At 39.7% G+C, this 25,484-nt stretch overlaps 3 protein-coding genes across 10 annotated transcripts in view; 2 read left to right on the top strand and 1 right to left on the bottom strand.

Moving 5' to 3' along the window:
* The first annotated feature begins 795 nt into the window (after window positions 1–795).
* Window positions 796–25,484, top strand: part of LOC143435990 (four and a half LIM domains protein 1-like) — a 29,297-nt gene continuing 4,608 nt past the window's right edge. Inside the window, exons 1-2 of one of the 6 annotated variants that reach the window (XM_076919795.1) lie at window positions 845–910; window positions 3,040–3,102. The gene's annotated coding sequence lies outside the window, so the exon portion shown is untranslated. Of the gene's footprint in view, window positions 911–3,039; window positions 3,103–23,117; window positions 23,487–24,118; window positions 24,880–25,484 lie in introns of those variants that run through there. The other 5 variants (XM_076919794.1, XM_076919799.1, XM_076919796.1 and 2 more) reach the window with 5 other exon arrangements.
* On the top strand, window positions 831–8,132 carry Mterf2 (mitochondrial transcription termination factor 2). The gene is made up of 3 exons (XM_076919793.1): window positions 831–910; window positions 3,040–3,102; window positions 6,746–8,132. The coding sequence occupies exons 2-3, from the start codon at window positions 3,061–3,063 to the stop codon at window positions 7,955–7,957; spliced, it is 1,254 nt and encodes a 417-aa protein (XP_076775908.1). The 5' UTR covers window positions 831–910; window positions 3,040–3,060; the 3' UTR covers window positions 7,958–8,132.
* Window positions 4,618–24,123, bottom strand: Tmem263 (transmembrane protein 263). 3 transcript variants are annotated; one of them, XR_013106261.1, is made up of 4 exons: window positions 23,753–23,888; window positions 16,461–16,527; window positions 11,729–12,245; window positions 4,618–7,337 (listed from the first exon to the last, which is right to left on the bottom strand). XR_013106261.1 is itself a non-coding variant. In XM_076919802.1 (3 exons), exons 2-3 carry the CDS (start codon window positions 16,519–16,521, stop codon window positions 11,959–11,961), a joined length of 348 nt encoding a protein of 115 aa, XP_076775917.1. In that variant the 5' UTR covers window positions 16,522–16,527; window positions 23,753–24,123; the 3' UTR covers window positions 9,252–11,958. The 3 variants fall into 3 exon arrangements, 2 of the variants coding, with proteins under 2 accessions (XP_076775917.1, XP_076775916.1); XM_076919802.1 differs by lacking the exon at window positions 4,618–7,337 and having other exon boundaries at window positions 9,252–12,245; window positions 23,753–24,123; XM_076919801.1 differs by lacking the exons at window positions 4,618–7,337; window positions 23,753–23,888 and adding an exon at window positions 22,725–22,877 and having other exon boundaries at window positions 9,252–12,245.

Here is a 25,484-nt window from a genome sequence, read left to right as displayed (position 1 = left end):
ACAGGCTGTTCATCCTGCCCTCCCCTGCACACACGGTCACTACAGGCTGTTCATCCTGCCCTCCCCTGCACACACGGTCACTACAGGCTGTTCATCCTGCCCTCCCCTGCACACACGGTTACTACAGGCTGTTCATCGTTCTTGCTAAAGTCATCTCTGAAGTGAAAAAGGCATGGGCCTTATTTTTTTGTAAAGTCTGTAACTCTCAAGTTCACAGATGGTCTGTGATCCCAACAGAAATATGAAGTGTTTGACCAGGACAGCTAGTGCCTATCATCCTGAAGGCAGCCTGAGGTTAAAAAAAAAACAACAAAAACTACCAGCTGTATAAATGGACAATTGATAAATACTATAAAGTAAAAAAACCAAACAGCGACAAACCACTGGAAGGTGCCTGCGCCTCTCTTTCCCAGAGTCAGTGATGCCAGCCCATGAAGGCAGGGAGACAATTCATCAGAACATGGTGATGCAAAGTGGGCAGTGTGGGATATTGAAGCAGAAACATGAGCGGTCACAGCCATCCCAGGTAGAGCATTGCAGTCCATGGTGCCATAACACCCTTAAAGGGGACCTGGGGCTTCATCTATTCTGAAATGTCAGAGACATTTCCTTAAGGAAATGGAACTTACTTCTGGGAGTTGTTTGACAAAAGTACAGTCAGAGTGGCCCACAGCCTTTGGAGACAGAGGTAAGCGGTGACTGGAGATTGTGAGGAAGGAAGATGGGGATTCAGGTGGCAGCAAAACTCAAAAGAGTCTTTCCTACAAATTACTGTATGTCTGTCCTAAGGTGCTGCTGAGGTCTATTTGCAGAGAGGTGGCAGAATGACATTTTAGAAGCTACAGAGAAGTCCTAAGTGGACTGACTGAAGCCCTGGACAAGGCCAGAATCTCTCAGGAGACACTGAAAGGTAAGAAGGAAAGGATATTTACTTGTTTGTTTGTCCATTTGTTTGTTTTTCACTAGAAAAAACCTGTCCATTTTTTAATGCTTTTAATTAAAATATAATTACATCATTTATACTTTTCAAGCACACCCCCCCCCATTATTCTCTATCAAGTTCATGGTCTCTATTTCTTTAACTGTAATATATTTGTTTTTGTTTTTGTTTTTTTTTTTAACAACTTGTTACTTTGCAGTTTAGGCTAGCCTAAAAAAAACCTCTAGGTAGACCAGGCTGGTCTAAAACTTAAGCCTCAGCCTTCCTGGTGCTGGAATTTCAGGCTACTAAGCCTAAAGGTGAGCATTCAGAGGAGATAGATAAAGGGTGGCCAGAGGGCAGCAGTGGAGAGAAGGAGAGGGGAACAGTTTGGAAGTCAGACAAGAGACTGTTTTGAAAAACAAATGGTCGAATGCTGGTGGATGCTACAAAAGCCCAGAAAAGTAGGAACTGAAACTACTCCTTAGCTCTGATAGCAGGGAAGTTGCTTTTATTGAGAGCTATGTATTTGAAGAGCAAGGAGGATATGCAAGAATCAGCTAAGAGGATGGAACAGAGGAGACCAAGGGGAGGAGCAATGAACATCAGAAATGCAGAAAATGAAAGGTGGATGCAACCGAAGGCATAAATGGGACCTCATTTGATTATTTATCTTTATTGTTCTTCATAGATTATATGTTGGGTGGAGAGAGTTGGACGTTCTTAATAAAGTAAAAAAATATTTAGGGGTGGTGGGGAGGTGTGTGCCAAAGTAGTGCACATGTGGAGGTCGGAGGACGACTTGCAGAAGCCAGTGCTCTCATTCCACCACGTTCGTTCGTCCCTGGGACTAAAGTCAGAGCAGCAGCCTTAGCGACAAGCACCTTTACCTGCTGAGTGTCTTGATGGCTTTTCTTTCATTTCCTTGTTGACGTCCAAAGTCCTAGGATATGGACAGAGTTCGTTGAAAATCTTGTGGGGAGAATTCACTATTCCAGCTGCGGTTGAAAACGTGTGTGGGCGGGGCTAAGACGTCAGCATTATGGGAGTTGGAGGGAGCAGATTTCAGTCCTCACAGCTGTCATTGAGGGGAATCTTAGAAAGAAACACAGAATGTGGCAGAAGTAGAGTTAGAAATAGACTCAGAGATATGACTGCATCGTTTGGTCACCAGCTCAAACTTTAGCAGATGTGGACTTGCTTCCCGGATGACCAGGGAGTGGTTACTTGAGGTGAAATCCATTCTTAAAGATGACAGCAAAGGACTTGGAGTGTCACATAAACTTAGTTGATAAAGCAGTGGGTCACCGGATGGTGGTGGCCCACGCCTTTAATCCCAGCACTTGGGAGGCAGAGGCAGGCAGATTTCTGAGTTGAGGCCAGCCTGGTCTACAGAGTGAGTCCCAGGACAGCCAGGGCTACACAGAGAAACCCTGTCTCGAACCCCCCCCCCCGAAAAAAAAAAAAAGCAGTGGGTCTAAGAAGCCTGACACAATTCGCGTTTGAAACAATTCTGTTTGAGGAAAGTGCTATCAAGCAGCAGACTTTTAAGAAATTGGCAGGGCTGGCAAGATGGCCGAGCAAGCAGGATACTTGCTTAGGCAGCCTCATGGCCTGAGTTCAATCCAGAATTTACATAAAGATGCAAAGAGAAAACCAACCCTGCAGTAGAGTTGTCCTCTGACCGCCTAGGGTGTGCACCCCAACACACACACACACACACACACACAAAGTCCATTGTGAATAAATGTGCCTGAAAAATTGAAATGTGCCTTGTTCTGACACTCGATGTAACATGGACTTTGAAAGCATTACACTACATGAAATAAGCCAGGCATTTAAAAAAATGTGCTCTATGGTTTCACTTACATGGCCTATCTGGAAGACACATGGAGATAGTGGAGTAGAGCTTTCCAGGTGCTATGGCAGGAGTGGAGAGTTATGGGAGAGTTATGCACTGTTCTATAAGCACAGAATTTGTGTTTGACAGAAGTCCTAGATGTAGTGGTTAATACTTGTACTGTGTTGTCAGAGTACCCTATGCCTCTGAACTATACACTTGAAAATGGTCCAAATACTACCATGTCTTTATTAACATCTTACCTTAACTTGTTACAAAGTGACAACTTTAATTCACGCCTATGACACCAGCATTCGGGAGCCAAAACAGAAGAAACTACAATGTAAGAATCTCAATCTCTGTCTCTCTTATCTCAAAAAGTGATAGCCTCTAAAAATGAACCAAAGAACCAATTCTAGAAAAACTATGTTGTTTTCCTTATATAATTAGAGTTTATACGTGTTAATTTTTATGATGTATCAAGGACAAAAAGACAAAGAGAAGATAGTAGCAAAAGGTCAGCCTCAGTAACAAAGCACTTCACCAGTGAGTTATTTTCTACACTTCAGATTAACAGAAGAATCATTTCTATGCTCGTGTTCTTTAGGAGGTCGTCTGAGATGGGGTTTCCTGACTGTAAGTGTAGCGACTTTGCAGCTCTCCACTAGTCTCTCCGGGGTTCCAGCACCTCACTTTAAAGGGCAAACATGAACTGCAGGCAGGCAGATGCTCAGCATGTAGCAGAATTGCAAACAGCACAGCCACTCAACAGCAAGGGCATTGAGGATGGCAGTGCTGCTCCTTCTACTTTCTCCAGCATTCTAATGCTACACTTAGGCTTCATAAGAAGTTGTCATTTACATTTATTAGTCAGGCTTAACATTTTCACTGCTAACCATGTTTGCCCAGCAGAAAGGTAGCAAGATGGGCAGCCTCAACTGTCCTGATGACTATCCCCCCAGTTTACCTTTAGAAAAGCAGAAAGTGGGTTACTGCCTGCCTTTTCCTCCGTCTCAATTGATAGGTGCCTGCTAGTGGGAATGCCTTGCCATGGAAATGTGGCTCTGATCTTCTGCCATTTGGCAAGATGAGACCCTCAAACTGAGCTAGCTATCTTAACTGGTGCCTGAGCTACACAAGATCTTGCCCAATCCTCAAGGAACCCTTGGCTGTTTGGGACTTGCTTAGAGATTAAGTTTTTTCAATTTCACTTTATAGACAGGATTCAGATGTAATTCCCATGTACAGCTTTGCTCTATATATTTAAAGAATCACAACAAGTGAGAATTGTACAAAACAGAACATAGTAAAATATGAATAGCTATCAAGCATGGCACACACTTGGAATTCCAACACTCAAGAGGCTGAGGCATGACTGCCATGAGTTTGAATCTAACCTAGGCTACACATCAAGTATCAGTCCATCCAGGGCTAAATAAATAGCAAGACCTGATCTCAAAATAAATGGAGTGTTAAATTATCGACAAGCAGTAGGGTTATATGCTTTTCTTCTGCTTATGTACCTCAGAGTTCAGCAACTCTACAGTGTGTTTTAGCTTTATGGAGTTATTTTGAAAATGTGACATGCTTAAACATTCTCATTTGCCCTTTGTAAGTCATACTTCTACCTAAACCCCAGAATTTGGAGTTTGTTTAGCAGAAGAAAACATTTTTCTTTAATGCATGTGGACTGTACAAGAAAACAGAAAGGTTAATTACAAGCAGTAAAGGCTTATTACCTTCTGGAGGCTGCAGTGGCCAAGGCTACGATGCCTGCAGACTCTTAAGGATGCTCTCCTCCTCACAGGTGGCATCTTATATGTGTCTCACAGTGAAAAGACAAACAATCTCTTCAAAGTCTTTTTTAAATATAGTTTTATTCTTTGAGAATTTCATACATACATACAATATATTTCGGTCATATTCACCTCCCACATCTTACCCAAACTCCTCTTCCAGATCCCCACTCCACCCTAAGTCACATTAAAATTTAAAGTTGTATCACTACAAGACTTTGGTTCCCAGCGATGACTACCATTTATTAAATACTTACTATGTGTCAAACTGTCTTCAAGTATTTGATATGCATTTGACTCTGGCAGTATTCCTGTAAGATATGGATGCTGTTCTCATTTACAGAGCAGTGCTGTTTTTAATGCCCCCTGACAAGTTTCCTGTGAGACAATGTTTGAATCACTATGCTTTGTCTGAAGCTAACAAACTTCAGGATCACTCTGTAAGTGAAAGCCAGGGCTGGGAATAGGCAGTTAAGGTAAGGAACCTGCACCCCTCCCCAGTATGTGGAGCCCCAACTCATATGTGCCTGGGATTCATCATACTTACCACCTCCTTCCTCTTAAAATTGAAAGTTCTCTTAGAAGTTGCTTTAAAATATATTTCTATCTTGTCTTATGGCATTAGGAATGACCTGAAGAAAACTGTGAGTAAAACAGAAACTAAGTCTACAGTGTTAGTGTCCATCAGGCCCAACAGTGAGCCACCACTATATATCAACATTCCTCTGAGTAATCATTCAGATTAGGACAGGTTTGTAAAGTCATCAGCCTGTGCGGCAAAAGCACAGGTAGTTCAGGCAAGGATCTGAAATGGCCCTTTCAAATCTATGAATACAGGAAGCTGTAAAAGACACAGCACTAGGCGTGGCAGGGCTGACACTCTGAACACTCCTAGGAACTCAAAGTTTACCAAACCCTAGAGCACATGTGCATTCCCAGAAACAAGACACAGTGGTGAATGGTTGGTACAGTAATGTTGAACACCATGACACACTTGGAAATACGTGTTGGGTCATTCTGACTCTTCTGCTCAAGAGTGGGTAAAAGTTACATGGGAAAAATCACCCTCACTATAGTAAGAGGAGTAACATCCTTCTTAAGGATAACTTGGGACCAAACCTTACTGAAACACTGCACTTTTAAGCTCCTCACATGGTAGAGTTGCTTCCTTGCATCTTACTGTCTTTGTCCACATCAGTGTAACCTATCCTGCTTTGGGTCTTGTTGTCTTTGTATGGCCTTCCATGACATGGACAATTTGTATGAAAGAAATGTGCATGCTTTCTTATTGACCATTTTGTTACTTTATTGCATGCGCCCAGCCGGGATCCCAAGTCAGAAGTGGAGTATTGAAGGCCCCTTATATCAACAGAGCCTGCAGCATTTCAGACAGTGTAGCCATCTCCTAATAGATGATGGCAAGGGACTAAGAGGCACTGCTGAGATTACTCCTGTGTTTAGTTGAAGGCAGCTAACTTACCCAACACTGCTTCAGGAGCGGGAGCCAGGTTTAGGCACGAGCTGGAGTAGCACTAGGTCAAAGGGCACCATCAGCATCATATCACAGCCGACCTGATTTCCAGGGGTTTCACTAAGGCTGGCACATAGCACTTCTCATGTTGCCTGGCTAAGACTTACTTTAATTCTGAGTTTATAAAAACAAGTTGCATTTGCCAAAGTTCTAATAAAGCAAACATGCATGTATGTACCCATTTAAAATAAAACAAACTGACCTGTCTGGATTATAGCTTATCAGCAAAAATACTTTAAAATACAATGAAAGAGGACTTCTCCCTTCCTAAGCATCTACCTGAGTTAAACACCAACTTGAAAAAAAGCAAAATCTTAAAAAAAAAAAAAAAAAAAAAAAAGACCTGTGTAATATGCCACCTAAAAAAGAAATCTAACAGTTGTAGAAAAGAGAATTTGTGTCAGAACTGAGGCCTATGAACCTTTGAACCCCATGACATTCAACGTGTAATTGGGACACCTGCTTCACCATTACATGGATGGATGCAGAGCTCAAACAATGTTTTTATCAAGGATGAGGTGTCTTAAATTGTGATAAAATGTATTATAATGGAATAGTTTTCCTTGCCAGCTTAAATCGTTCCCCGTTACTGCTTAGAACTCAGATTTCTATGTGTTCTAAAAACCAGTGCTCCTTTTAAGTCTTCATCTTCCACACAGGCACAATGTGGACATCTCAGCCTTAGGATGTGCAAATTAGCCAGAGCTCACAGTATGCCGTGGAGGTTGCTGACAGGATACCAACTCTGCAGACTGTGTCTTTTCAGAAAGCCACAACCAGCTCTGAAAATCAACTCCTCTTCAGCATGTGTCACCTATGGAACGGACAGCCAGTCAAATAAAGAAAACAAGAAAACGGTGGAAAGGCTCCGTGCATGCTCAGTTGACCTCAGGAAAATCCGCAGGCTGAAAGGATGGGTGCTTCTGGAGAAGGAAACCTACGTTGAAGAGATTGCAAATATTTTGAAAGAACTAGGTGCCAACAAAACTGTGATAGCCAGTATTTTAGAACGCTGTCCGGAAGCAATTGTCTGCAGTCCCGCTGCTGTTAACACCAAAAGGAAACTCTGGCAGATGGTCTGCAAAAACCAGGCAGAGGTAATCCAGTTAATAGAGCAGTTTCCAGAGTCTTTCTTTACTGTCAAGGACCAGGAGAACCAGAAGCTAAATGTTCAGTTCTTTCAAGAGCTGGGACTCAAGAATGTGGTGATTAGCAGGTTTCTGACAACGGCCTCTAGCATTTTCCATAATCCTGTAGAGAACAATAAACAAATGATAGGGGCTCTCCAGGAAAGCTACCTAAACTTAGGTGGCTCAGAGGCCAATGCTAAAGTGTGGCTACTAAAATTATTAAGCCAAAATCCGTTCATCGTGTTAAATTCTCCTACAGCTGTAGGTGAAATACTGAAATTTCTTCAAGGACAAGGCTTCACAGACTCCGAAGTTCTTCAGCTTCTGTCCAAACTTAAAGGATTTCTTTTTCAACTACAGCCAGGAAGTATCCAGAACAGTATTTCCTTCACTAAAACTGCTTTTGAGTGTACAGAGCACGACCTCCGACAGTTAGTCATGAAATGCCCTGCCCTTCTGTATTATCCTGCTCCTGTTCTAGAAGAGAGAATCCAGGCACTACTCAAAGAAGGTATCTCCATAGCTCAAGTAAGAGAGTCACCAATGGTTCTTGAATTGACGCCACAGATAATTCAATATAGGATAAGAAAGCTGAATTCTTTAGGCTACAGAATAAAGGATGGACATCTAGCAAGTCTAAATGGAACAAAAAAGGAGTTTGAGGCTAACTTTAGCAAAATGCAAGCCAAACAAGGAAGGCCATTATTTAACCCTGTGGCATCATTAAAAGTTGAAGAGTGAGAGGGCAAAGTGACCAATCACAAAGACTTAAGCAATTCAGCTTATAAGCACTAATGATTCTCAGGATCTACAAAGATTCTGGGTTGTATTCAAGTTACCTCATAATTGATGGTTTCTGACTCATTTGCTGTATTTTAAAATATAAATTGTGATTAAATAAAACCAGTAACTTTGATCTTGGAACTTTATTCCAAAACATCATATATTAAGTGGCAGGAGTTTGACAGTTCACACGAATCATTCTGAAGAAACTGACAGTACACACTCTTGAGCAGAGTACAGGAACACCTCCTTTCCATAAGCTGTTACCAAAGTATAATTCCTCACCATCAGCTTGAGTCATTAACAGTCCAACGACACACTCCTTTACAGAGAGCTAACTTTACCTTGAATTCAATTACAATTTGTACTTGAATATATACATACGTGTATATAAGAAAGAGAACATGTGCTTCATTTAGCGTAGCACAAAATGAGAAGCGAAACTGGTCTGTCTAAGGAGCAGGAGTCCATACTGTGATGGTGAACCTTTAGACCTGTGTCCTGGCAATTATCAGCAATACATGCACTCGCTCACTTTCTTAAAGCAGGTCTGGAAAATGTTACAGGCTACAAGGTCCTCTCCAGTTCCCTGTCTGCTGTGAGGTGGTTAGTCACAGGCAAGTGGCCAAGAATGAACTGTGAGAAGTCAGCCGTGGAGCTAAACATCAGCACCACTTGCACTGCTGTGGCATTTACAGTCGTGGCTATAGATGAGACTGTCACAGAGAGGCAGCTAAGATGTAGGGAAGTGACTAATGAATCTGGGAAAGAGCCATCACTGGTTGACTTATCAAGAGTGACTGGTGGGATAGGGAAGTGAGAAGGCAATGTAGAGTGGGTTGATATGGATGGAAGAGGAGGGCTCGGGACAGATCAGTCAGCAAAACACGTGAGACATGAGGACCTAAGTTAGGTTTGGGATCCCCGCAGCAGCAATCTTAAATTGACTCCTTAACTACACACAGTAGAAACGTGTTTCCTAGGTCTAACTCCTCAGCTGTCACACTTCCGTATGCCTAAGAATAATCCACAAAGGTAGTTAAAGAGACTGAACAAACTGAGATGACGAAACCTGGACATCTGAATTTTCAGACCTTTAGTTGTTTGTGTTTGTACTTTCCTGTTGTGTCTACATTCGTATCATCAAAAACAATTGCTTACACTTCCTGAACTGCTGTGTAACCTTAACTTTTGATATGATCCAATTTACAGATTTCCTTTATTTCTGTTGATCTATATGAAACATTCCATCTTTGCAGATCATAGTCCTTTATTATCAGATTCAGGTATTCTTTCCCATCCCTTTAATACAAAAATCCCCACATTATTCAATCAGGTATTTTCATCTGACATTTCACTAAGTACAGTATTCATGTCAACATTATTAGATCAGTCATTCAAGTGGGTAACACAAAGTTATCTTCACTGTGCCAAACCCACTCAAAAAAAAAAAAAAAAAAAAAAAAAAAAAAAGAGCCAAATAACAGATACCTCCAGGTGTATACAACAAAGTGAACTAGTCCTGTTTAACAGGTCAAATTGCTAGTCTACTTAACTAGAAGAGACTCAGGTATATAGCTGTACACATCATCAAATGGCAAGTTCATTTCAGTCAGAACTACAGCTACCTGTATATTTGTACAGTTCTCTGCTATCATTTGTTGTAAAAGCCCCCCTGAACCACATTGTACTTTAGCATTTAAGACAATTGAGAAAATTACCATTGGCTTTTCTGTAGCAGAAATTAACTACAGCCATTTTCCCTCAAGTGATTTTAAAGACAAGCAAAGTTGAAAATAAATATGCAAGCATATAGTATACTAAGCCTACACTTAGACTAATTCAAGTACAAAGCATAGCAGGGCCTCTAAGCTAGAATACAAACCAGCAATGAATCAATAAATTCTTCTAAATAGCAGGAATCAAGTTCTCCAATACCATTATTTAGATCACTGAGAATGGGTCTATTCATTTTAGAATTTTAAAAATACTATTTGTTAAGACATTTTACCAGATGTACCAACGAATGTCTCTTAAATGATATTGCATGAAATAAATGACCATTTAATTCCTTCTAAATTTAATTCAATGATTTTAAGTTTTGTATAATCATAAAGTTCCAAGAACATTTGTAGACTTGCTTGACAGTCCTGTTATTTATGAATGCTTTTAAAATTTTTATTTTTATTTAACTGTTGGTCCACATTACTAAAAGAATCCTCTAAGAGTTCCAAACATTTGAATCTACATATTCAGGTGATCTCCTGTTCTCAGGAACACTACTTATGTCAAGGCACCACTCCCTTCCTCTCTCCAGGGAGTTAGAAGGAGCAGAATGGAGACAGACTTCTAGTTTTAGGTATAAAGAAAATTAAGATTTTTTTTCAGGCTTAGATTATAAGATAAATGCCAAATATATATGTCACTTATAAATTTCCATAAAACTAAGCATTAAGACAAAAAGAAATGAACTTTGAGTTACATTCTGTGCGAGTGAATGAGCTATGATAACACATAAAGACACAACACACTTACCATCCATATCAAAAACCTTCAACTCCCTACCTGAAACTGCCTTGAGAAATGGCATATCTATAGCTGCTTTAAAGGGTTGTAAGAGAACATGTTTTAAAGCCATGAATAAATGTCACTGTGGATGCACCTCAGTTGGTACAGTACTTGCCTACTATGCATGTAGTCCTGGGTTCCATCTCCAATATCACATAAGCCAAACATGGTATCTCATGCCTGTAATCCCAGCACTTGGGAGGTGAGAGCAGAATTAGAGAAGCTCAGGGGTCTCCTCAGCTACATATGCAGTTCAAGACCAGCCTGGCCTTTAGAAGACCCCATCTCAAAAGAAAAAACGCCTAAATATGTCATTGTACTTATGTATTTTTTTTCAAAGCCAATATATGGAGCCCATCTCATTTATTTAAAGAGTCAATCCTCATATATTAATGGTTGATTTTATTGTATTTTTAAAGGAATTACTACTAATAATTTAAGACATCCTAAAGAAAGAATATGCATGAAGGATTATCTTAGATTCTTCAGATAATCATAAAAACTTAAAAATTAATATTTATTCCTTCTCAATATGAACTTCCCACACAGGTTTTAATGAGCTAAGAAATGTTCCATAGATACTGTGGGGTATGTTAATGATGGGACCATGAATTCAACTACTAAAGCATATGTTTCGTGTTAACTACTCACAACAGCTAACAAGCACTGTCTTACCCACTGACACCAGGAAACTCCTTTACCTCAATACTCCTGAGATTTTTAAGAGGGAAACTAGTTTTACAACCTTTAAAAGAATTCACTGATAATTATAAGAACTGCAAATATTTAAGATTATTAGAAAAGATGTTTTCTTTTGTAAGGCATCAATGATTGAACAAATCGAATGCTTATCTAACCAAAAAAAAAAAAAATTAACAGTATCATAAAACCATTTGTCTTCTAACCTTTTGAATTCCTGCTACTTTTCTGCCAGCTTAAATAAGAATGCCTCTTGGCCTAAACCACTATAGTTATAAAAACTAAGACATCTGAAACTAGTAGGCACATCAAAGGTACAGTTTATGTAGTTCGAGTCCCTTTGTAAGGGTCATATGGGTTATCTGGCACGCTGTACACATGGAACTGTAAAATCATCTACTAAGTTGAACTTTCACATTTTTTAGTCAAACTGAAAGACTTAGAGCAAATATTTAAACATACCATATCTTCAGTTACAACTGAGCAAGTGTAACATTTTACCAGATAAAAAGCTGAACTTAAGGATGAGAAGCCTTCATACACTGTGGTAGTACTGGTCTCTTCTTGTTTTAGATGCAGCCAGTCAACAATACTTTCAACACAGCAGTTTAGCGGTTGACTTGGTTGTAGTCTGTAATTGAGCTGTTCAATGCCACTGGCATCATATGCTGTGGAGAGCAAGTGTACTCCTCTCAATCAGACTTGTCTTTCTTCTTTCCTGCTAAGGGCACTTTGTTTACAACAGCAGACCCAACGGCTGTCACACCTCCAGCCACAGCAGACACGCCTCCTTTCACCAGCCCTATTCCCATGGAAGGCACAGTTGTAACAGCTGTTTTGGTCACTTCCAGACTCTTTCCACCAATCCAAGCCACACCACCAATAGTGGCACCAACAGCTCCCTTTGTAACACTGAAGATACCTCCAGTCACACGAGACAACATGCCTGGCTGCTGCTGTGGGTGATCTTTCATTGACCCTAATGAGAGAAAATGGTACGACAGTCAAATTCAAGTCTAAGCACAGTTCAAATCATTAAGTAACCTCCTCACAACTAGCAGCTTAGTCTGATTAGCTCCGCTTTTCTACGTAAGGAGCTCTTGCCTGAGTACAGCTGCAGATGTCTTATACCTTGGTCTGCAACTAAGTCTTTTGAAGCAAGGTCTTGTTAATGTAGTCCCCGCTTTCCTCAAACTCACAATTTTCCTACCTCTACCTCACAAAACACCGAGATTATAGGTATGTTGTGTAGCAATTTCCTCTGAGATTAAAATCTTCCATTTTGGAGGGAAGCTGGTTAAGACACAGAATATTTTATTAAAAGGAAGGTTAAAGTTCTAGTCTACATAGAAGTTTCTTAAGTGCAGAAAGTAAATCAGAAGAAAGTAAATCAGAACAGCTCCCAGAAGTTCCTGAAACCGACCAGATTCAATAGGCCCCTCCTTCTCCAAGTATATATAAACTATAAGGACAGGTAAAAGACATTCATACAAGCTGAGGAGCCTGAAAGAAGCAGAGAGCAGCTGAGCTACCTGGGAGGGACACTCTAACCTGCTGAGTTCCCTGCAGGCTGTAAAGTGAACTCCACATTTCCAGCTTCTGTGAGCTATCAGATACCACACTAGAGTGGACTTTAGTGATGCAGCTGTCTTTGAATCACTACTACTCTTCTAAGTAAACCAAACTAAACTTACTGGATTACCAAGCTGGATTCCAGTATATCAATAGTTCCCTATGTGGAGTAAGTAGACATGTATCCATGTCTACTCAGGAGTATATCACACATGTGTGGCTCAATACTAAATCTTATCCATAAAAGGAAATCTTTTTATAAAAAGAAATATTATAGAGACTAAACCACTTTATACACTATAATTTTATTTTAAAAGATGTATTTTAAATGTCTTTCTGATTTGCAGTTTTGCTAATAAAATTTTACCCTAAAATGTATGAAAATTGAAAATATAAGCATATGTAGCCTTCAATTTCTTATTCAAGATGCAGTTATTAGTTATCAAAACAATCATCTTCATATAGTGTAGTTCTGAAGGTACTTTGGGGATCTCTAAGGACTTTGAGGAGAGGGGACACATGATAAAAATCTCCTTCAAAGTAATATTAAAATGGCTTTGTCTTTTCACTTTATTCTCTCACAAATTTATAACTGAGAGTTCCAGAAATTAGATTATGTAAAGCGCAAAAGACAAATGCAAAAGCAGCTGCAAAAATGTACCTGTCTTCTCTCCAAACAGTAATGAGATTTATAAAAATATACAAATAGTATCAACTAGGTAATAAATCTCTTATCTGAAAGTTCTAAAATTGAGCTTTTCTAAGACACAAGGAACAAATTCTTCTTAAGACATTTTTTCATTGCTTGGAAGCTTTACATTCTAACTGGGGTAGTCTTACTGATTATTCCAAATAGTGCATCAGGCAGGAAATAGCACTCAGAATTAACAATTAGAACTACATGATATTAAAAGATTATTGCATAGCACAAGACACTATAAGAAGAGCAAAGAGCCCACAGAAAAGAAGAATGTCTTTGCCAGCTGTACATCAGAGAACAAATATCCAGACTTTATTTTCTTAAAGTATAAAACACTATATACACAAAAAGCATTAACCAAAGTGTTTGATATCCTTAGCCCTCAGGAAAAATGCAAATTAAAACTACTGTGAGATACCATCTCACCCAAATAAGAATTGTTAGCATCAAAACTAATAGGGTCAGTTGCAGTGACACATGCCTTTAATTCCAATACCCAGGAAGCAGAACCAGGCAGATATATCTGTGTATACTTATTTTCCACCTTAACATACAAAGTATCATTATGGCATTTCTAATCAAAATTGGTTCTATCTGATTTCCCCCATCAACATACCAAGTTCCAGACCAGCCAAAAACAGAGAGACCCTTGTCTCTAATCAGACAAAAATGTAAAACTAGTAGCAAATGTTGGTGAGGAAAGAGGAACCCCTATTCATTGCTTGAAGGAATGCAAAAAAAAAAATCGGTACGGCCATTATGTATGAAGGTCCCTCAAGAAACTGAAATAGAATTATTGTATGACCCAGCTATGCCATTCCTGGACACATCCTCAAAGATAGCATACCATAACATAGTATTTGCACATCCATATTCATTGCTACTCTATCTACAACAGCAAAGAAATGGAACCAGCCTAGATGCCCATCAAGAGATGATATTGAAATGTGACACATATATACATGGAATTAAATTCAGCTGTAAAGAAAAATGAAATTACAAAATAAAAAAATTAATGGATTTGGAAAGTATTAAGTGAGGTGATGCAAATTCAAAGAAGTAATTACATATTCTCGTTCATATTTGGATCCTAGCTTTAATATGCATGTGTATACAAGTGGGAGGAAATGCAGATAAAACCTAAAAATCAAAAACAGATCAAAAGGCAGAAAGAAGAGATGCTACAGAAAAGGGGACATGAAGGCAAAGGAACACATGTGGCCTGGAAGACAGAAGAAGATGAGAAAGCAAGTGGGAAATGGGGGAAGGAAAATCAACTAAAACAAATTTTGCTTTAAAATTCCATGATACTTGTATTTAAATATGAAAAACAAATATTAAAAACCAACAAAATATTACACATATAAGGTATATTTACTGCTAAACTTGTTTTTAAAACACAAATATTAAAACTACTAAGCATAATAAATTTTAAATTTTTAAATGGCTAAAAATAAAAGACTTAAGGTATAGTAATATATTTGTTATAAAATTATATAAAATTAGAGTCCTGAGGCAGCAAGAAGATCTCAGTTTGAGGGTAGCCTAGGCTATATAAGATGACCCTGTCTCAAAAAATAAATAAATATGTTTAACTTGATTATAATACATAGTCTTTTCCTAAAGATAAGACTCAGGAAATGACGGCACATATGTGTCAGAAAGAGACACATCTTCAAAGAAAAACCAAGAGCTCAGTGTTTTGTTTTGTTTCACTTTGTTTTGTTTTGCGACAGGTTCTCACTACGTAGCCCTGGCTGTCCTGGAACTCACTATATAAACCAGGCTGGTCTCCAGCTCACAGAGATCTGCTTGACTCTGCCCCCTGAGTGCTGGGATTAAAGACATGTACCATTACACATGGTTAGCAAGTTTTTAAAACTTCAAGACACAGAAACAGAAAACATACATTCAAAATATATATATTTGTAAATTACATATACCTGGAGTATATAATAAACTTATACAAATTGTTCTTTAAAAAAAGCTGAGCTAATAACTTTCAGGTTATTCTACCTTTAAGCTAAGTTAAACTAATTAGATAGTTTCTCCTCATTCATGAGGAGGGTCTCACTATGTAGCCAAGCTGAGAACTTGATATCCTCTGGCTTTTATGTCACATGTGTCAGCCGCCAGGGCAGACAAGTACATCTATCTTTTTTTAGGCTTACCTGTAAGATTTTTACTTATTTTTATATCTTCCCAGAAATTTGATTTGTGACTAATAATATAGGAAGAAACTTTCAGACAGGGGAAACAGAACTGGGAAGAAATTCAACAGAGTTAGGAGGACATCTAGCCCAGGAATCACCATGCAGTTCCCAGAGAAGGCCATTATTTAGATCAAGCTTAGAAAGTCTATACCAAAACCACAAGTAAAATAAGACTATAGTCATTTTCTGTATAGAGTTAGGACATCAAGAGAGAGGAGACAAATTACAAGACTTTAAGAAGCAAGTTTAAGAATAACATGTCAAAGTTTTCAAGCTAAAATAGTTATGACTTAGAATGAAATTAAGCAGAACCCAAGACCATATATGAACACAGAGAGCAGTATCAATTATACTGTAATAAATGATAGGAATTTTTTCATTCTCAAATCTTCAATTAGGTATGTTTGTATGCAGGATATCAAAAATAAACAGTCCATCCTGTACTTCGAATACTCTTGCAAATAAAAAGATGATTTGCTTGTGAAATGGTCTTAAAATCGAAGTGTGACATGAAAATAAACCTTAAGTAATGGAAATTGTGTCTCTATACACCAAGGTCTATATTTTCTTATTAAAGGCTCAATTATTTTTGGAACACATCCATTGACTATATAAAGGTTATAATTCTTTACATTTAATTTTTAAAAATGATCATAGCTTTAATTTACCATCATATTCCTTCCAATCTTAGTGTTGGGTACATGCTTACCTTCTGGGGGTTCATCACTAAGGTAAGATGGAATTTCTTGATTTTTATCTGCCTGATTCATGATCACCTATAAAACAAAACATCTCAGAGTAAGACTACCACTTTTTGCATGCTGTGTTAAATCAACTTAAGCAAATTTATTTAGATAAAGAACATTTTCAAGTACGGACCAGAGAGTAACTCATCCTATCTCCTATTTTAAACTGTAGAGTTTACAAAAGACTTGAAATTTCACCAAGGAACAATATAAACCTTATTGGCAGCACTAACGAAGAACAGCATGCTGACACAAGTTTCCCTTTGTTGTTCTCACTGTGGCACTTCAACTTAAGCAGAAAACTGCTAGCAAAAGAAAGCTGGACAATAATAAAAAGCGTAGAAAAATAAGATCCCTCTCTGAACACATAACACACCTAATTGGAATCAGTAAAAGACTTCAATGTTTTGTTTCTCTTATAGTTATATACAGAAATAGTGACAGAATTGAAAAACCTGTGGAAAAACATAAACTATAATTAATTCCAAGTAAAGATATGGAAGAAATTGAAGAGCTAATACTCTACTAAGAAAAAAATATGATTAGAATTCCTTTTCCAAATTCATTTATGATCTGAAAATATTTGCTTTTTAAAAAAAATAAATAAATAAACATGACTAAGTAAAGGCAAGACAAGATTGACCTAAAACTGACTATATGATACCTTGCTTGGACAGAAAACTAGGATTGTGATTCCACCAGTCAAATAAGTATTTTTCCTATGTCTCTAAGGCCTTACAGTCAACTAAGTGTTTGCCCTATGTCTCTAAGGACTAAGTTATTATATCTATGCATAAACAACAGATATTTAAAAGGATATTGTGAAGAGGCTGAGCAGATGGCTCAATCAGTCAAGTACTTACCACACAAACATTGAAAACTTCAGTTCTGAATCCCAATACCCACTTTAAAGAAAAAACTTAACATCTGGTTATATGCTTGTAAACCCAGAAGTGCTGAGGAGGCTGAAGAGCTATGAGGCTTGCTGGCCAGCTATTCTAACTAAGTTAGTGAGCGCCAGCTTCAGTGAGAGACCATGTCTCAAAAACAGTAAGGTGGAGAGCTGACTGAAGAACACAACAAATGTTCATCCCTGGCCTCTACATGCACACACACACATGTACATACATACACAAAATGAAGAATTTAAAAAGACATTGTGAAAATGTACAATGAACTTTAACATACTAATTAACAAGTAGTGATTAAGTACCAACTTGAGCTAAACAAAGTTCTAGGTACAAAGGGCAATGAATCCCTGCCATAGGGCAATAGTCACACTAGCTGGGGAGGATGATATGTTAGCACTATAGTGTATGTCAAACAGTGCTAAAAGCTATAGATGTGGAAGAATGGAAAAGAAGAAAATGTGATGTTTTAAATGCACAATCTGTGAGGGCTTCATTTCGGGTGCATCCCAGAAAAGGTAGAGCATCAGTTATTTAAATGAAGAGTCCTCAAGCAGAACAAACAGCAATAAAAGGGACCCTGAGGTGAAAGTTTACCAGGAGCAGCAAGAAATAGGAGCTAATAAAGAATGAAGAGACTACAATCAAAGGGCAATAAGAGATAGAATCACAAAATGTGGTCTGCAGCATCCGAGCCCCGGAAGTCAATGGTGGAAACTGGCTTTTAGCAGAGCTGGAGAACCAATGAGATACACTGAACAGAATAATGAGGTGTTCTGGTTTGCAGTCTTTAAATGTTAAAACAGGTTTGGGGGCTCAGGCCTGTGATCCTAGCACTCAGGAAGTTAAGGCTGGAAGACTTGTTCAAGGCAATCCTAGGCTACCCACCTATGTCCTACCTAACAAAAAGAAGAAGAAAAAGATCACTGACTACCATGGAAAAGAACCAAGAGTAGGAAAGCTCAGGCCGCTGCAGAAAGACCTGTTACACTGTATTTCAATAATCCAAGCTGAGAAATGAAATAAAAATGGAGACTTGGATATAGGAGGCAGAACAGACTATAAAAAAATAGACTTTAAAAGGTAATTTTAATTTCATGTATTACATCTTGATTTTACAACCTAAATCCCAAAACAGACTTCAGTAGGCTCTAAAATCCAACAACATAAACCATGTAATGATAACTATCTTTCGGTTGCTCTGGTAAAAGTCCTGACTCCAGACACTTAGTAGCAGCACCTAATCTGGTCTGCCTTGTGAATTCAGCACATGATTTCATATGACTAAAAAAAGTAACAATAAACCTATATAATCTTGCACAGAAAAAAAAACAAAACAAAAGAATATCAGTTGGTTCTTTGTTTCAAGCCAAAATTCTTGACTATCTTGACTTAATTAGAAAACTCTCAAACTAGAAAGCTACATTTATTTCCACTTATATCTATAAACATGGTAAGAACATAACAAGTTATACTGCATAGTATTCAAGACTCTAGCTTTAGAAAGCCTAAGTTTGAATCCCAACTGATATAAAACATATGACAAAGAAAAAAATAACTTTAAGAGATTTAAAATAGACACTAAGATATTCCAGCCCTAACCCTAAAATGAGAATATTATTTAGCAGATTCTACAGCAAAACATGCAGAAAAATCTTCAGAAAATATGTGTTCCTTCTGTGGAAAAACAGTAACTATTATATGGCCACTTTCTTCTCCCAACAGACTGTTAATTTGAGAGACAGCTCTGTGTAAACTGTTCAGTATATCCAATTATACAACACACAAGCCTGTATACATATGCCTGTATACATAGAAACTCATGCTAAATTGCTGTTGGTCAACGTGATCAATAGAAGCTATGATCATCTATACATAAATACAAAAACTAGCTACAATTTCTTGTCCATCACTAGGTAAGCAGTCTCAGCTACAAGTTTCCAATATCATCAATTCTGTCATGCTCTTCTTGCTTTGAAGCACTATATTCCCACAAATCCTGGAGCCAAATTAAACCCCTCCTCCCTTACAAAACAAAAGCCAGTAGCTAAAATCTTTAGAAAATCTAAGGAAACACCAGCCTATAGAAAACTTTTGCCAACTAGACATCAGAGGATTAATGTCCAGACTATTTATATATAAATAAAACATTGAAAGAACAAATAATGTAACCAATAAAATGGGCAAGTGAACTAAATGTATGTAACCAATGTATGTATTAAAAAGTGCTCAAAACCCTTAGCCATCAAGGAAATGTGAATCAAAACTGTAGATTCCCTCTCACCCCAATCAGAATGGCTATCTTCAGGAAAATAAAAACAAATGCTGTCAGGATTAGAAGAGATTAAGGGGGTCCTTGTATAAGTATCTCCTTATAAGATCTCTAGGTAAGCACTCTCTACTCTGCCTATCATTTTTTACTTTACTCTGATTTCTTCATAGCTTTTATTATGATTTAATACCTATTTTATATGTATACCCATTAGAATATAAACTCTGTGAGAACAAGGGTTTGAAGTTTGTTCACTATTTCATCTTTAGGTCCTTAACGTCTGATACAGTCAAATACTTGAATTTCTATATAAAGCCAACTTGTGTATTTAAACAAGTTTATGGGGAAAATCTAGTTTGTTAGACTTCTAGAATGAGCAACTAGTATGCAGAAATGATGATCAAGATGGTATACATTAAAAAAACATTTTATCAAGAGGCTTCTGAACAAGTTATATTTTAGACACCTTCAAAACATCCAAAGAAAGTTATAGAAGATGCCTGCAGGGAATCCACAGAAGATATCCATTAAGCAATTGTACTTAATAAGCTGAGACAGTCTGAGACAAGCTGAGGTTTAGACAATGGCTTTAAGTGATGACTTAATCTATGGAGGGTGGGTGATGTGCTCATGCTAATGAGTAACTAAACAGACTTACACCCTTCATTAGAGTGTATTTAAGAGTCATCTGAAGAAGAGGATTTAGCAAAAACAAACCTTCAAATGAATAGTCAGTATGCATTGAATAGTTAGTATAAATTATAGAGAGCAAGAAAGGAATTTATAAAATTCCTAAAGTTTCCTACAAATTTAACACGAAGACTAGTAAAGATTAGTATCAAATAATCTGATTATTTTTACAATGTACACAAAAAGATTGAATCCTAAACTTTTAATTAAGATTGCAAGTAGGAACCCAGATATCCTGCAATCCTAGAATCCCAACCCCTGGAGACTGAAGCAGGACTGCCATGAGTTTGAGGTCAGCTTGGCTACATGGTGAGCTCCAGACCAGCCAGAGTTAGAAAACAAGACTGTAGCTCAAAAGAAATAATATAGAAAATTTACCCTTTTGATAAGAAAAAACTATTTATGTGTTTTGGCCTGTGTGCACAAATGTATGTGTGTGCACCGTGTGCATACACTGCCCATGAAGACCAGAAAAGGGCATCCAACCCCTTAGAACAGGAGTCACAGTTGACTGTGAGCCTCTGTGTGGGTGCTGGGAGTTGAACCCCCAATCCTCTAGAAAAGCAGCCAGTTCTCTTAACCACTGAGCCATTTCTCTAGCCCCTCCCCCAAATTATTAATTTTTGTACAATCCATCTGTTCTAAATTCACTGAGTCATTGATTTAGCATACATGTGAACCCTACTAAACTGCATCTTGTTATGCATTTAGACAATACGGGTACTGCTCAATCCTAAAACCTATTTAAGTAGGAATACACTTTTCAAGCAATTACTTTGATCATACCTTAAGAAGAAAAATGTATTAATATATTATCTGTTTTTTAGGAGCTCATGGTGCATACAAGTTTCTAGTTTAAAGAAAGTTTTCCTAAAGAAGGCAATGATGACAACAGCCTTTAGATCAAAGCAAAGGACTTAATTCATTTTATAAACATAGTTCAATCTTTTGGTCCTGGCATGGATAAACCATTATAATACCAACAATAAAATACTTCTTTTCTACAGACTGTATAACATGATAGCAAATAATGGGAAAGGGATAATTCTTATCTAGTACAAAATAATACAGCAGCTGGCAAATATATTGAGCAAATATCAATACCACTATTCCCTAGAGGATAATTTACTCCAATAATAGAAACAAGCAACCAAACACCTGTTGTAAACCTTTCCTTCTGTTATATATGTGGGGCTTTAAGAAAAATAACACCACTGATGAAGAAATGTTGTTTGTAGGTTTCAGTAACATTTTATATACAAATTTAATTTTGGGTCACAAAGAAAACAAGATCTAAAAATATGCTTTTAAAAAAGCCTCGGGGTATAACCCCTCTAAAGCCAAGTAAGTTAACAGTCAAAAGCTCAACTACAAAATACAGTGTGCAACACTTTACCTTCAAAGTCACTTTAAACATTTGTTACACAAGTAACAGGCTTCTTGTATAAGAAAAAGACTAAGCTAGGCCTGGGTGGCTCACACCCATAATCTCAGCTCTCATGAAGCTACAGCAAAATTTAGGAAGTCTAGGCCAGCCTAGGCTCTAGAATGAGAATCTATCTAAGAAGGAGGGAGGGAATTCTTCTGCATGAGCTATATGGAAACTGGCACATCCTCATTCCTTCCCCAACTAACTCTGAGGCATTTCAAAACTATACATATACTAACAAGCAATGTACAGCTAGACATCACCTTGCTGGTTTTATGCGTCTGTAGCTAACAATACTGACCACTGCTTGTATAAAAGGTGACTCCTGCCAACTAAATGAACAGCAAATAGACGACAGGAAAGGCACTGAGTTTGGCAACAAAGAAAAATTTATCAATGAAAGTTTAAAAATCCCACACAGTGACAAATAATTGAGAGAAATTTTAAGTATTTTTCTTAAAAGAAACATGATATAGTATTAAAATATTCTGCCAAGCCAGAGAATCAGTACCTATGTCATCCTCACTAACACTTCATTTGTTCAGTAGATGTTGGCATCCCTAACTTTGTGCCAGATCTTGTTGAGACAATGAATACATAAAGACCATACTCTTAATTGTATATAATCTGGTACAATATCATCAGAATGTAGGAAAAGGGCAAAGACTCAAGGACTGAAACAGGAAAGTCAAGATTTTCCCGGAATTTAAAAAAAAAAAAAATTATCAAACACTTGACTTTTGAATTTATATGTTAAAATCACTTAAACTTTTCGAATGATGTTTTCATTGAACTTAGTTTCTGGTATAAGTGCTATAACAAAGACCAAAAAAAACAAAAAAAAAAAAAAAAAACAAAAAAAAAAAACGAAAGCAGACGTGTATGGGTGTATTAAACGTTGCTGAAGCAAGAATGGAAACACACTTACCTGTTGGTGTGACAGTCCTTGAGCGGCAACAACTAGAAGTTTTGTGCACTAACCAATAGCAGATACAAACACCCACAATGTTTCCTTTTGGGTTAGCAGCATTCACAAGATACAAAAGACACAATCAAATAAGATTTCGCTTCCTAGCCTAGGTGTTCCGAACTCTTCCCAGCAGCCCTAGCTCCCCCTCATTGATCCACCTTTAGCCTTTAGGCACAAGCAAGTCTTTTTTTTTTTTTCCTTAGCAGAGGAGTGACGTGGCAGGAGAGGCAAAAAATGACCCTAGAGGCTGGTGCTGACTTGGACACCTCCTTCCTCCGCCCCTTCGTTGTCCACCCAGCACAGCCTAGCTCCTGCGGAATTCCAACGTAAGACAAGTTTAAGAGAGACGATCCAGTGTGATCCAGAATGGAAGCTCCCAGGCTAGTCTAGATGCTGCTTGTGCTCGGCAGGCTCGGTTTTGGATGGAGCCTGGGGTCGGCAGTGACTGCACTGGCGCCTGCTCCGGAACTCCCCAGTCGCTCCTTGACACTGCCACCGCCCCACTTCATTCCCACACCTGCGGGTTTGGAACAGGCGTGGGAGTGGAGTTCCCGATTTAGGAAGAGCAGCGGGAATCTCCGCTTGGAGCCAAGCCCTGTGTACTGGAACCCACCCGGCCCGTTTATCAACAGGTCAGAAGTTACGTGGGGCAAGGAAGCTGGGCTCCTCCTCGGATGCCCCATCTCCTCCTCCGCACCAGCCTGACACTCAAGGCAAGAGGTCAGACCCAGGCTTCCAGGAGCGACTCCCCTAAACTGCAAACACCGCGTCCGCGAACTCGCGACCCACTGGGGTGACCCCATACCTCCGTACACCCTCCCCCCGCAACGACTCCCGCCCATCCCCCTCCCCAAAAGGCCAGGCTGGAGCGGCCAGGCCCCGGGTCGTGCAGATGAGGTGCAGACGGGGCTAACGGAAAGGGCCCCGGAGTGCGGCCACTCAGACCGGCGACCCCCGGCCCCCAGCCACGGGACAGACTCACTCACCGCGGGGTCCGGGCCGGGAGCTGCGGCCGGGCGGAGGGAGCGCTGGCACCGAAGACAGCAGAAGCGGCCGGGGTAGCAGAGGCCCTGACGCGGCCCGAGGCGGCTACGCGACCCAGATGCTCTCCTCAGGCTCAGGAGTCGGAAGACTCTCGGTCCGAGGCGGCGGCGGCGGCAGCGGCAGCGGCGGCCTCTGGCTGCGGACGTGGCGCCTGACGCGACCCGCCCCCTCCGCAGCCTCCGGAGCTCCCGCCTCCTCCCGCGCCTCGGGTTCCGACGCGCACGCGCGCTCGCGCCCCCGGACCCCCTCCCGCGCCCACCGGTCGCTCGGCGCGCGCAGCCCTCCCAGCAGCCCCCGGCCCGCCTGCGCGCGCTCCTCGTCCGGGGTCTCCCCGCCCCCTCCGCCCCGGCACCCAATCAGAGCAGGCGAGGGGGCGCTGCCCGGTGAGGCGCGCGCCTCCGGCCTCGCCCGAGTCTCCAGCCGCTCTGCGGGCTCGAGGGAACTAACGGTCATGGGGATTTAGAACTTCTCCCCTGAGGAGGGCGGCATGGTCGCCAGTGTCTCCCTCTCCTTCGCCCAGGGGCTTCAACCTTTAGCTGCTACCCTAAGGGAGTGACGGGCAGGGCCTTGTGTCAGCCGTTCTCCCCAGAGCGCTCTGCGAGCCCGTGTCACCAAGTAATAGGGTGAGGCGAGGCCTTGCTAAGTTGGGTGGGCTTTTTTTGTTCTTTCCTACAACTGGATTCCTTGAGCGTAAAACTCTGTCAGGTTCGCCCTCATCACACAGCGGGTGCCCGGGCCTTTCAGGGGGCCTTGAATTGTGGTAACGAAAAAGATTGGTTCATCGATGTAAGAAATGAACTGGAAAGGGAGGGAAACCTCTCAACTTCGTAACTAGGGCTTCTTCAGGTCTCGGCCCCTCCATTCCTTTTCATCCTTGGGGGAAATTCCTGGTGGGGTCCTGTAAAGGATTGAGCAGCCTAGGAGGATGGGAAGTCCTGTGAGTTCAGCCTTTCCTCTGCTTCAGGTGGGAAGCAGGACAGTGAGTTTCCAAGGGGGCTTGTAATAGCTGCCTAGGTAGGCTGTTGGGAGGAAGCAGAGGAGAGAAGGGCCGCAAAGGCTACCTGACTAGGTAAATGTATTAGCTTTTCCTTGACTCTCAACATCTTTAAGATAAAAATGACAATAAATCCACCCTAAGCTTTTTGAGAGGATAAGAAGACTGTGGGTGTAAAGGGGCTTTATAAACTGTGAGATCGTACCAAAACGTGAGATTTTTCTCTTCACGACCTAATTACCAAGTGGGAACATACACGGGATGGGAGACCTCAATTTTTAAATGAAAGTAATTAGCATGGTGTAAGTGGATAGTAAGTGTTGACAAGTCTCAGAAAAGGGGTGCTAACAAAAAAAAATCGTGAGAGGGAGCTAACCTAGAATGCACTAGAGTATGGCTTCAGCTTAACCGTTATCAAATCAATGAATTAAGTCCATTTAGATCACTTTGCTGAAACTACCATGATAATTTTGTTTTACACAACTTAAAGAGAATGTTAATCTTATCACTTTACTACGAGATGGATGATTACGAGAGTCTGAACTGTGGTGTTAACTGAGTATCTTCTATTGTCACAGACTCCTGAATTCTTAATAGGGTTTTAATAGGTGATTTTCAAGATTGAACTCTGGGCAAAATTACAATATGCAGAATTATACTTTATTACTTTCTTTCCAAAT

The sequence above is a fragment of the Arvicanthis niloticus genome, chromosome 22 (assembly GCF_011762505.2).
Source record: "Arvicanthis niloticus isolate mArvNil1 chromosome 22, mArvNil1.pat.X, whole genome shotgun sequence".
NCBI classification, from domain to species: Eukaryota; Metazoa; Chordata; class Mammalia; order Rodentia; family Muridae; genus Arvicanthis; species Arvicanthis niloticus.
The sequence above is the reverse complement of the archived record's forward strand: the minus strand, read 5'-3'. Positions and strand labels throughout refer to the sequence as shown.